Source organism: Diabrotica virgifera, chromosome 6 (genome assembly GCF_917563875.1).
Source record: "Diabrotica virgifera virgifera chromosome 6, PGI_DIABVI_V3a".
NCBI classification, from domain to species: domain Eukaryota; kingdom Metazoa; phylum Arthropoda; class Insecta; order Coleoptera; family Chrysomelidae; genus Diabrotica; species Diabrotica virgifera.
The window spans coordinates 90165292-90178649 of record NC_065448.1 but is presented as its reverse complement, the minus strand read 5'-3'; the positions used below and the strand labels follow the sequence as shown (position 1 = coordinate 90178649).

At 31.6% G+C, this 13358-nt stretch overlaps 1 protein-coding gene across 12 annotated transcripts in view; it reads left to right on the top strand.

The window, feature by feature from the left end:
- The window catches only part of LOC114326889 (carbonic anhydrase), a 471397-nt gene that overhangs the window by 353023 nt on the left and 105016 nt on the right, over positions 1-13358 (top strand). For all 12 annotated transcript variants that reach the window (XM_028275344.2, XM_050652599.1, XM_050652603.1 and 9 more), the window contains exon 3: positions 1768-1959. In XM_028275344.2, coding sequence (XP_028131145.2) covers positions 1768-1959 — 192 coding nt within the window. The remainder of the gene's footprint in view (positions 1-1767; positions 1960-13358) is intronic.

Sequence of the window (13358 nt, the reverse complement as noted above, 5' to 3'; positions counted from 1 at the left end):
ACCGCGCTGAGCAGATGTGACGTGAATTGTAAATTGTAGAATTCCCTCATCTTCCTTAGTCTCAGCATCCGTATGGCTTGCAAATTGTAGAAGCCTCGGAGGTGTAACCAGAGAAGGTTCCCATTGTTTTCATTCTGGTGGGATATGTTATATGCCATTAGAGTGAAAACTTAGTCTTCTTCTTCTAATTTTTTGGTATATATATCATACTAGTGACGTCATCCATCTGGGCGTGATGACGTAATCGATATTTTTTTTAAATGAGAATAGGGGCCCTGGGATAGCTCATTCGAAAGGCTATTAAATTTTGTGTTCACTAATATAAACATTAACATAATTATTAATACAGGGTGCCCAAACAATTTTTTTTTGAATTAAATTAATTGAGACAAAAACCAAAATATAGGTAATTTATTTAATGCAAAATACATTTCACTGCAGTCAGAAAACAAAACAAGATGTTAATTTGAAAAATGACCATTGCTTTTCGCTTAAATAGATGTTCAAAATTGCTAAGAGGCTGGTGGGTGGCAACCTTAATATTGAATTTAAGCGAAAAACAAAAGCTATTTTTCAAATAAACATTTTTTCTTGTTTTAGGACAACAGTAAAATGTATTTCGAATTAAATAAATTATATACATTCTTCGTTTTGTCTCAGTTAATTTAATTAAAAAAAATTTCGGGCTCCCTGTATAAATAATTATGTTAATGTTTATATTAGTGAATAGAGAATTGAATAACCTTTCGAATGCGCTATAACACGACCCCTATTCTCATTTAAAAAAAATCATCGATTACGTCATGACACCCAGATGGATGACGTCACTAGTATGATATATATGCCAAAAAATTATAATTTAAAAATAAACATCGACCTGTTTCGGTATTTATCTCCAGAGTCGCTAATTCTCGAAAAAATGAATTTATTCCAACTCAAACGTCCTCACTGTATTTGTTTACAAGCCAAAAAATTGTTTATAACTTTAAAAGAGTGCTGATGCGGCTTTATTAATCCGATTTTAATTCTGTGTATTAAGTGTATTAGATAGGCAGAGCACCTCTTTTTATGTAAAAAAATTAGTAGACTTCTAAATGGTCTACATTTTGTTCAGAAAGCTTTTAAAAAATTTGAACTTTTTTAAAAAAATTTAGATTGCAAAATTATTATGCAAAATCTATTAGGTCGATTTTAATGAAATTTGGTGGACGGTTTAAGTCTATGTTGTAACAATTTTCTAAGCGATTTACGAAGGTTGTAAGTGCAATCAAAGTGGTTGAAAAACATTGAATAAAAAGGCTTTTTTGCCCCCTTATTTGGTATTTATTTCTATTTTGCAGGAAGGGTAATAATTTAAGACATTTTAAACCAGTCGTATATCATACAAAATTTAATTACCTTTATTTTATTTCTTTACGACGTTGTTCCAAAATGAATCATTTAAAGTTATAAGCAATGAGAGTAGCAAGAAAATCGATATTTTTCGAAATTTTTAAATATGTAAATTTTTTTATTAATCTTCCGGGCATATTTGAGAAGGAGCATAAATCAATTATATTTATTGAAGTTGTCACCTAACTTTATCTGCAAAAATCCGAATGCCACCTCTCACGTCCACCTCAAAACAGATCCGCCCTAGTCTATATGTAATATTTTTCGTTTTTATTGTTGTCTGGTTCCTTGGTAAATTTGATTTATTTTTCTTTATTGTTGTATAAATTAATAATCCATAACTATTACTTTTCTTTAAATATGTTTCCTTTTCAGGACCTCACTCATGGGTATCTAAATTTCCTGATGCTGCTGGAGAACGTCAAAGCCCGATTGATATTTCGCCTGTGAGCGTAACAAAATTCCATACCGAAGAAAGGCTGCAATGGAAATATGAACCGGAATCGTCGACTAAATTGGAAAATACTGGAGCTGCTTGGAAAGTTGGCGTTAAAGGCAAAGGATCAGGTATGAAGTTTATTGTTTGTAGTAAATAGTTTTCTAACAAAAAAGTTTAGTAGCCCAATAAATGACCGTTTTGGAGTGTAATTTCCAGGGGCAACTCCGAATTGCATGAAAATTTGGATTTAGGTTCTACTTACCTTCCACTTCAAAGTTAAATTTGTGCCGTTGGATGCTTTTACTTGGGAGGTGACATTTACCACTTCTCGGGGGGCGAAAAACGCGTGTTTAAAATAAGGCCGGAAATGGATAAATTGACTTATTTTAAGCACCTTTTGTTCTATAAAGTTTTTTACGTAAGTCAATACTTTTCGAGTTATTCGCGATTTAAAATGTTGATTTTTCGACAAAAAAACTGCGTTTTCAGACGGTTTTTCCCAAATAACTCAAAAAGTAAATATTTTATCGAAAAAAATATTTTTAGCAAAAGTGTAGCCTATAAAAAAACGAAAAAAATGTTGTACCAGTAAAGTCTACAAATTGAGTAGAAGCAAATTGAGCTCATGAAAAATACGTTCTTATTCGTCTAATCCCAATTCGAATAATTCAACGCGAAATCACCGGAGAAAGAAGCGTTTTTCGGGAAAACCTTATTAACATTTTTAAAGTATCGAAAAACAAGCTTATTATTTGTTTTTTTTTAGAAAAGTTTACAGCATCAAACAAAAACGAGTTACACCGAAAAAAAAGTTGGCCCCTTTTTTTTGGTAAAAAAAATCGTGAAAAACTCCCTCTATTTAGCACCCTAAATGAAATTAATCGTTTGGCTTTACCATCTATTTTAACTGTATGTGTATTGTTTATATGATCTGTAAGTTTGATTGGTTTGAAGTGCTTATTTTTGAAAACAGTTGGTTTTATAGTAAAAAAGAATGTGTGTGTACTTTGTACGCACGTAAGAAGTTATACTTCTATTATATGATTTAAACGAAATTAATATACTTTTTATTTATATTTTGTTTAAATATTAAACTAATTTATACTTACTACTTGTCAAACATTTTTATTAGAACAGTGCCAAAATTAAAATAATAAAAGAATGAAACACACACAAACACATTAAACAAACCACAAATGATGTCTGAACATTAATTGTCGAAAATTTTTTAACTAAATACGTATTTTCTGAAAATACAATTATATAATAAATATACTTACAATCATAAAATGTATTAAAAAAACAAAAAATAAAGTTTCTATTGGGACTCGAACCAGCGCTGATAAGAGCGGTTGGTATTGGAATTAATTCGCCTTCTCCGCTTAGCCACGGACACTATGTGTCATTATTTACGAAGATCGACTAACTAAACGGATTAAACTTGTGATATTTTGATATTTGGAAAATTGATCAAATTATTTTAATTTTGAATTGAAATGATTTAGAATTGAAAAAATACAACAAAACATAGAGTAAAAAACAATATATTAGGTGAATATTGATAGAAATTTTGATGGTAATCAAATTATATAAATAAAAGTATTACATACTATGTATTTTGGCAGATCAAATAGGTAGGTTTATACTCATGATACATTAACAATTATTACGTACCTGTTGCTTTTAAAAACTATTTAAAAGTCACTACAATATTATAAACTTTTTTGTTTCTGTCCTCACAACAATAAAACTAATATATTATAATATACATTTGTTTACCTTTGCCTTTACCTCCAAACCACAGCTGCCATATCGGATAATTTTTGACATGTCATTTGAACATCCAATCAGAACAAAGTTATAATGCGCATGCGCCGGGCTGATAGGTTTTAACATATAAAAAAATTACCCTCTATCGCCGGTAAAGAAGTATAACTTAAAAAAAAATTTCTAAAAATTTTTGAAAAATTTCATTTTTTCAAAATAACTTAAAAAGTATTAGTGATAAGGAAAATCTTAAAGAGTAAAAAAATGTAGGTTTTTCTATTATAAATATGCTAATTTCATTTTCTTTCTCCGTAAGACAAAAATTGGTTAAGATTTGGCTGTTCAAAATTTGCATACATTCGTGATTAGTGACCCATTCAAGCTTTCTCAATTATAACCCTTTCAAAAATAAACACTTTAAACCGGTGAGACTGACAGATCGTATAAAAAATAGATAGCTAAGTAAATTGTTTGTACAGCGGTAGCGATTAATTTCATTTGGGGAGCTAAACACGGCGAGATTTTCATAATTTTTTACAAAAAAAAAACAGGGCCAACTTTATTTTGAGCGTAACTCGCTTATTTTTAATGCTAAAACTTATTTTAACAATTAAAACAAAGCTTTTATAAACACTTTAAAAAAGTTTAAATGGGTTTTTCCCGAAAAGTGCTTAATTTTTCGGTGATTTCACCTTGAAATATTCGATTCGGAATTAGACGAATAAGATAGACTTTACTGATACACCATTTTTTTGGGTTTTTTATAAGCTACACTTTGCTGAGGATATTTTTTTCGATAAATATTTACTTTTTGAGTTATTTGCGAAAAACCGTCTGAAAACGTAGTTTTTTTGTCGAAAAATCAACATTTTCAATTGCAAATATCTCGAAAAGTATTGACTTAAGTAAAAAACTCTATAGAACAAAAGTTGCTTAAAATCAGTCAGTTTATCCATTTCCGGTCTTATCTTGAACGTATGTTTTTTCACCCCCGAGAAGGGGTGACTGTCGCCCCCCAAGTAAAAGCAACCAACGGCGCAATTTCAACTTTGAAGTGGAGGGTAAGTAGAACCTAAATCCAAATTTTCATGCAATTCGGAGTTGCCCCTGAAAATTACACGGTATCGCCGAATTTCCCGTTCATTTACTGGGCTATAGTCTAATCTCTAATCTACATAATTTTATACGGTATGCGTATGCGGCAAAATAAACAGTACTGAAATTCGTATGCCTAAAATTTGTATGTGTCATGTGCCGAAACATATTGAGTGGTTTCTGAACGTTTTTTTTTTTTGAGTGAATTTGATGGCCAAAAAAAAAAAATTTCTGAACGTTGTTATAACGTTTGTCAATATCATATTAATGTTAGATACTTCAGGATGGTTTTCAGTTTTGCAAAAAAAATTTTATAATGGAATACTATTTTCGACAATACGCAAAAGGTCACGAAAATGTTCCAAGCGTAAAATCAACAGTGGTTTCAGCAGGACAAGATAAGCTGTCACAATGCCAGAGTCTCTTCTACTACTATGTGATCATTTTTGGAACTTCCACTCACCAGAACTAACGCCACCAGATGCGTATACATGGGGAATGCTGAAGGGGTAACCGTTTACCATTTCGGAATTAAGAACTAAAATTAAAGATTTTTTTCGTGCCAGAAGCAGTGGCGGATCTAGAAATTTCCCTTGGGAGGGGAAATTTGCTTTAGGGGGAACTTCCAACGAAAATCCAACCAAAAGACATAGAAAAGATAAACTCAGATTACATAAAAGACATATAATAATTTATAGGGTATTAAGTTCCTTTAATTTTCCTAACTAGCGTGTTTATTGGGTTGAATTTGTCTTTCTGTGGTTTCGGTTTCATGTGAGCTAATATATTTTTATGTTTGAACAATTTTTTTTTATTTAATTTTGGACCTTGTTAGGGTGGACATTTCCTCCTTTTCCCTCCCTGTAGATCCGCCACTGGCCAGAGGGCATCTTTAACATATGTTTTATCGGGAACGTGCGTCGTTGTGAATGATGTTTGCAAGGCTATATCATGTATTATCATCATATTAAATCATAAACATTTCAATATTTATTTCAGTACTGTTTATTTTGCTGCATACTGTGCTACAGTACTTAAAATTTTCTATTTGATATGATTTATCATGTATCTAGATCTAGAGTTTATTAAAAGCTTAAAATAAGTGGTCAGGAATAAATAGTAATATAAGACGGGTACATTATTATGTATATTGAAGTATAAATTTCAGGAGGCAAGGTACGAATAAAAACATAACTAAAATCAAGAATTTCTGCGTGTAGGAGTACTGGCTACAGCTTGTCTAAAGAATTGGATAGGAGAAAAGATACAAATTAAAAAAAATGATAAAGTCTATTGTATTTATATTATTAAACTTGTAAATTAACAAAAAACTTCAGACGATTGAGTTGGAAGTGCTATAATATAATTAGATTGACCGAAATTTCACGTACATGTACAACAAGAAACGAAGTAGCAAAAAGAATACTGAGGATAGAAGTTTCAATCATTAGAATATATTTATGTAGAAATATATCAACTGATTTGGTACGGGTACGTTTAAAGAGTGGAGACTTAGGCACATCAAAGAAACATGAAACGTAAATCACGTTTCATGGAAATAAAACACTGCTAAACAAATAGACGTCCGGCCATTTATGAAACTCTCCGAAAACAAAAATGTTTTATGAGCATGAATCACACTCGTTTCATTGGTAGGCGAACTTCCAGATTTGTTTGCCTGTGTTTTATTTTCATGAAATCTGTTTTACGTTTCATGTTTCATGTTTTACGTTTCATGTTTCTTTGGTGTGCGGCTTGCCTAATAGAATGCTAAGAAAAATTTTAGGGTGAATTCCTCTCGCTCCAGAAGAAATAAAGGAAACAAGCATACCCGCACCAGAAGAAAGAGCTAGAAAGCCTAGAGAGAGCTAGAAAGAGCTGCAACTGCAACACCAGTTTATCAAAAATGGAGTTACATAGATATTTATTACTAAAGTAAAAATATTTCTAAATAGTTGTAGATGTTCAAATGGATTTATTCCAACAAATAGGATTAGTCATTAGTCATTAGTGACGTGACAAAATAAATAAGTAAACACAAGCAATATATTTTTATTGCTTTTTACTCTATAAATTTTATGAATCCTAAAAAATTAACTTTGTGGAGTTAATTAAAAACATGACTTTTCAAACAGTCGACCACAACAAAGTCATAAAATAAACAATATTGTATTTAGAAATATTTGCAGTGTTTATAATGCGGTTCCATTTTATTTTTAGAATTAGGTGTTAAATTATATTTCCCAATAACTAACAACAACTTATAAACATATCTTGTATCTAAATTTAGTGGGAGATTATTTTAATCTGTTATAACTTTTCTTCGAAAAATGAGTAGTAGTCATAAATAAATAACCAGCACTACTTATATAAAGTGAAGGTGATAAAATATCTATGGAAGTTTAAAAATCTGTAAAACATCTGCAGTTTATAATTTGTAGACATGATATTAAAATAACTAGGCCCGTCGCGTGTCGGTTAATGCTATACATATTTTCATCTAAAGGGGTCATTCTGCACCAATATTTAAAAAGTTTTCAACTAAATTGGCGATTTATCCATTTTTTTATCTACTTTCGGTTTTGCTTCACATCACCAGCGATATAAAGGTACGTATCGATTAGGTTGGTGCTCCGTGCTCCGTGTAGCTGCTCCAATGTATACGTATGCGCTCCTCTACATATAAACCGCCACCGCTTGGATCACCGAGGGTGAGCGTCTAGCGGGAGCACCAACGTATCCACTATGTGGAGCAGCTACAAGGAGCACCGAGCACCAACCTAATGGATCCGTATATACGTTTAGATGCTTTATAGATAATAGGTATAAGTAAAACTGTTAAAACATGGTTCGGCTTAGGATGTGATGTTGAAACACGAGAGCCCCTCTTTACAGTGGTGCATCTAGTTGTAGACATTTGCCTTAAAGGAGCTTGCCTTGGTGGAAACTCGACTTGGAGAAACTTGCCTTGATGAGGTGAGAAGGCGACTTCCAATGAAATACCAACCAAAAGACATCAAAAAGATCAACATAAACTACTTAAGTACTTACTTAGCGGGTTTATTTGGTTGAACTTGTCTTTCTATGGTATACGATCAGATAATAAATACATTTTTATATTTTAAATATTCATAAAGGCAATGAAAGAATATCATAGGGATCAAGATTAATGGACTACCAGTAAATAATCTTCGACATGCAGATAATACTGTTATCTTCTTTCTTCGTGTGCCTCATCCTTTAAGGATATCGGTGATCATATCGGCCGCTGTCTAATTTTACGCTGTCTGCTGCAGTTTTAAAGAGTTCCGTTATTGTGTTTCCAGTACACTGTTGTATTCTTGTTCAACCAGGTCGTGGGTCGTCTCCCTGGTCCTTTTTTTTCATTTTGCCTTGTATAACCAATCGCATCAACTCATATTTTTCATTTCTAATATGGTTTTCTCCTTCAGAATAATCTAGTCCAAAAAATCCAGCTTTTTCTATAAGAAACCACATAAAAGATGGACCTGGGCAAGCCCAGATAATAAAACAAAAAACGAAATTGACTTCATAATTACAAACAAAAAAGAAATCATCCAAGACGTAACGGTCCTAAATGCATTCAACACTGGTAGTGGCCATAGAATGGTAAGAGCAGAAGTTAAAATAAGCACAAAACAAGAGAGACGCAAATTAGTAAATACGAAACCAATACCAATATGGACCCAACCTAGAGACTTTAAAGAATATCAAAACGACATCGAAACCAAACTGAGAAACAACACAGACATAACTCTCAACGAAAACATAGATGCACTAAACCAACATATTACGCAAGCCATTGGAGAAAGCATGAGAAAACACTGTCCAAGAAGTAAGAACGAAGAAAAACTTAGTACTGACACCAGGAATTTAATGAAACAAAGAAATCTTATTACTAGAGACTGGAAAATATGCACTAAAAAATGTCTAAAATATGCATGCAATATGCATTTTAAAACAAGCTGAATATGCACAATTAACATGCAAATATGCATTTATATATGCACTTATTTTTATATGAATAATTTTATGGTTTACGTTAAATACATAAATAAATAAAAAATAATAAAAATAAATAAATAGGTTTGAATTTAAACCAAATTGTATTATTATTTCTTAATATATTTTTTTAACTTCAGGTTTTGTGACAAATAAAACGGCAAAATATTTTATTTTGACCACAAGATAAATAAGAGTACAATAAAATAAATGTACATATTTTTATTGTTACAATATTGATTCATATTTTCTAAACTAATATTATAAAAAGAGTACAATAAAACAAATTTACATATTTTTATTGTTACAATAAATAATCATATATTGATTCATATTTTCTAAACTAATATTATGTCTTCTATCTGTTAATATTTGTTTATAGGCAGAAAAAGATCTCTCAACGTCACAAGATGTAATTGGGGCATATTTAAACTTTGCTATTAGAGACGGATCCATATTAATATTTTCATCGAAGTTTCCAAAATTGATTATATTATTTATTGAACGCAATAAAGTGAAACCCTCATTTTTGTTTAAAACGTCATCAAGTTTATCTTTAATTTTTACTCCAATTTCCCCATTCAGATTTGTTATTTTCTGTTTAACCGAATCAACAATAGACATACTATTGTGAAGACATAAATTTTGAGCCTCTAATTTTGTAATTGAACTTTCAATGATATCGAAATTCGATTTTATATACAACAATTGATTTTTAATAGACTTTTCTTTAAAAATATTTTGACAGTTATCAATAGCGGTACAAGTCGGATCAAAACTTGAAATAACGCTTTTGATGTCGTCGTAGTGTTCAGATAAAAATATAGCACTTTTAAGCCAAGTTCCCCATCTGGTTAATACTGGTTCTGGTGGTAAAGGAATATCGGGAAGCATCTCCCTATATACCTGTACACGTAGTGGTGCTTTCAGAAATACTTTTTTTACATTATTTATTAAGGTGTTTACATTGGGAAATTCAATTCTAACTTTCTCTGCAACTCTGTTTAGGCCGTGCGCCAAACATGTACAGTGAATTAAATTAGGGAAAAAGATTTTAAGATTGGATGCAGCTTTCATCATATATGAGGCGGCATCACTAAGCATTAATAATATTTTTTCAAATGGTACTTGATCAGGTAAAAAAAAATTTGTTAGGGATTCGTTAACAAATCTAGCTATTGTAGCATAGTTTGTTTTTTCCAAACATTTTACACTAATTAAGTATGAGTTTTTAAAATCGCCAGAGTCGTTAAGAACTCCAACAATTAGATTCGCAATTTGTCGACCCTTTGTATCCGTTGTTTCGTCGACGGAAATCCAAAGATAATCGGCTTTTAACTGATTTTTAATACTCGTCATCACATCTTTGTAACATGCACTGACATATTTTTTCCGAAGAGTTGAAGAACTTGGTATTTGAGCTGGTTTATCTTTAATCTTGCAATAAGTTTTTAAAAAGTTTTGACACGATTTATGTTCTAACTTGTGCAGAGGGATATTGCAGTTCAAAAAAAAATGGCATAAATCCTTTGCAAAGGTTTCTTGCCCAACTGACGTATTCTGAATCTGCAAACTGTTCTGTAGAATCTGCTGGCGAGGTTTATTATCATTTTTTGATAGCTTAGTTTGGTGAAGTGAAGTTTTTATGTGTTGAACTACTTGGAATTTCTTTTGACATGGAATCTGGAATATAATGATAATGATGTTTTAGATGTTTTCGTAAATAGATACCTACATTAAAATGATCAAACTTTTTAAACCTCCCCCAATTTTTTTTTATTTCTCAAAGTGAAATTGAAATCGTCAAACAATAAAGTACAGTCAGTGTACCGTAGTATACAGGGTGGGCCACTCTCAACACCTCGCTCTGTATAAGCCAAACCGTTGCGAACTTTAAAAAACAGTTTTTGAAGAAATGGGACGGTTTGTCATTTTAGAATAGACAGACACATAGATGTGCAAAGAAGTTTGATAAGTTTAAAAATCTATTGAAGTGGAGAACTTACCTTTTTATCACAAATGGTGCAAAACATACTTTCACTGTCGATAACTTTTAGATGATTGTTACTTCCAATCCAACTTCTGAGAAGACTTGATTTTTCCCTTGCTACTTTAGGCATTTTCACAATAATAATAAAATGATTTTTTTACACAGTATAGTCAATAACTTGCAATCACAAAAGTTGAATAATCGGCGATTGATTTAAGACTAACCATTCATAAAATAAAATAATCTATCCTACCCTTAAAACAGTGTTGCCAACTCGACCAATATAGTATTTGCCAAACCTCACAAGAATGATGGAATGATCAGTTCAACAGTAGGTATTCCATTATCAACTAATAAAAAATCCCTATAGCAAGCATAACCCAGTACAGATAAATTATTTGTTTTAAAAAATGCTGAAACATGATCCTGTAGTTAATAGTAATCTCATGGTCCACAGACATAAGTACTAATATAAACATTATTGAAGGCGAAGGGATTTGCTGATGTAGGTGTGTATGTGTGAATGGTTAAACATTTTTTGTTAGGAATCAGATTTGACTCACTGATATCAGTTTCAAGTTCCTGTGAGAGAGTTCCTAAGTTGTTTTAGTAATTGTAAGGCCAACATAAAAATTTGTTCTGAATTAGAAGATTTTCGATTTTTACTAAATAATTTTTATATTATTTAATATGCTAGAAAATATGCTATATGCTAAACAAGAAATAAATAAGCTAAACAACACAAAAATATGCCAAATCTAGCATAAAATAAGCTAAATTGGCAACGCTGCCTTAAAATTTCGTTTTGGTTGGTTTTCCCAGAATAATTCATAGTTGGCCGACACCAGCAGAAAGTACAGGTAATATTTGTAATGTTATTCAAAATATAATCGGTATTTACTTAGGTAATTTGTAAATTCTGAGAAGTCTATAAATCTTAAATATCCGGATAATGATACCTGCAGCTATAAATAACGCCCATTATGTTTATGGGTACAACAACAAAGGAGCTTAACAGCAAAATATTTACTTTCACATTTTATTTTAATGGATGTTGATGTTACTAATATATACCTTATTTTTAAATGGGGTAGAGTAAATTCCCATCAAAATATGCATTTATATGCTCTTAAATCTCCAAATATGCAAGGCATATGCATTTATGAAAAACATGAGAAATATGCAGCATATATATGCATATGCATTTTGCATATAATCCAGTCTTTACTTATTACAGAAAGAAATGATCCAAATAGAGAGCAAAAGAGAGAGATAAACAGAGAAGTCAAGAAAGCAATAAGAAAAGACTTAAGAAAGTATAATACACTTAAAATCGAACAAGCCATAGAAAATAATAAAGGCCTAAAAAGTCTGCGAAGAAAACTAAATAACGGAAAAAGTCAGATCATTAAATTAAAAAACAAAAAGGGCGAAATAACAACAAATAGAGAGGAGCTTTTAACAATAGTAGAAGACTTCTATGGAGAACTTTATAAAAGCAGACGGATGAACCAAACACAGCTAAAAGATGCAATAAGCAAAACAATATTAAATCAAGGCTCTGAACTCATGCCAGAAATAACTCTCAGTGAAATTAGACAAGCGATGAATAAAATGAAATCCAATAAATCACCAGGAGACGATGGAATAGTGATCGAGGCTGTTAAGAATGGCGGTGAACCTCTAATGAGAAAAATTAAAGATCTCTTTAATCTATGTTTGACAAAGAAATCCATACCATCTGAATGGAATAGAGCCAAAACAATTCTTCTCTACAAAAATAGGAGAAAAAAGTGATCTGGAAAATTACCGACCAATCAGTCTGTTAAACCATCTTTATAAACTTTTCACGACAGTAATCACCACAAGATTAGACAAGAAATTAGACCGGTATCACAGTAGAGAACAAGCTGGGTTCAGAGCAAACTTTAGAACCAACGATCACCTCCAAACAATAAAACAACTCATCGAAAAATTCATAGAATTTAACAAGCCCTTAGTTTTAGCATTCGTAGATTTCCACAAATCATTCGACTCAGTAGAACTCGACAGTGTTATAGAAGCACTAAACGAGAGCCGCATTGATAGCCGATATTCGAGGCTAATATATAATATATATAAAAATGCGACAAGTTCGATACAACTACACGCTAACAGCAAACAAATAAAAATCCAAAGAGGTATCCGTCAAGGGGATACGTTGTCACCTAAACTTTTCATATCGGCTCTAGAAAAATCGATCAAAACCCTCGAATGGGGTGATAAAGGAATAAATGTGGACGGAGAGATGCTACACCACCTAAGCTACGCAGACGATATAGTCCTGATTGCAGACGATTTGGGACAAATAAAGAAAATGTTGGAAGAACTTGGACGGCATGTCATAAAATAGGCTTAAAAATGAATATAACAAAAACAAAATATATGACGAACTTAGTACCAAGTAAACACCTTGAAATACAAAATGAACAAATAGAACTGGTCACGAAATTAAGATAGGTAAGGACAACCAAACAACAGAAGTATTCAGAAGAATAATACAAGGATGGGCAGCATAGCAGCTCTTAGGGACATTTTTAAGAGTGACAATCCAACTAACATGAAGAAAAAAGTTTTCAGAAAGACTAAGTTTTCACTCTAATGGCATATAGA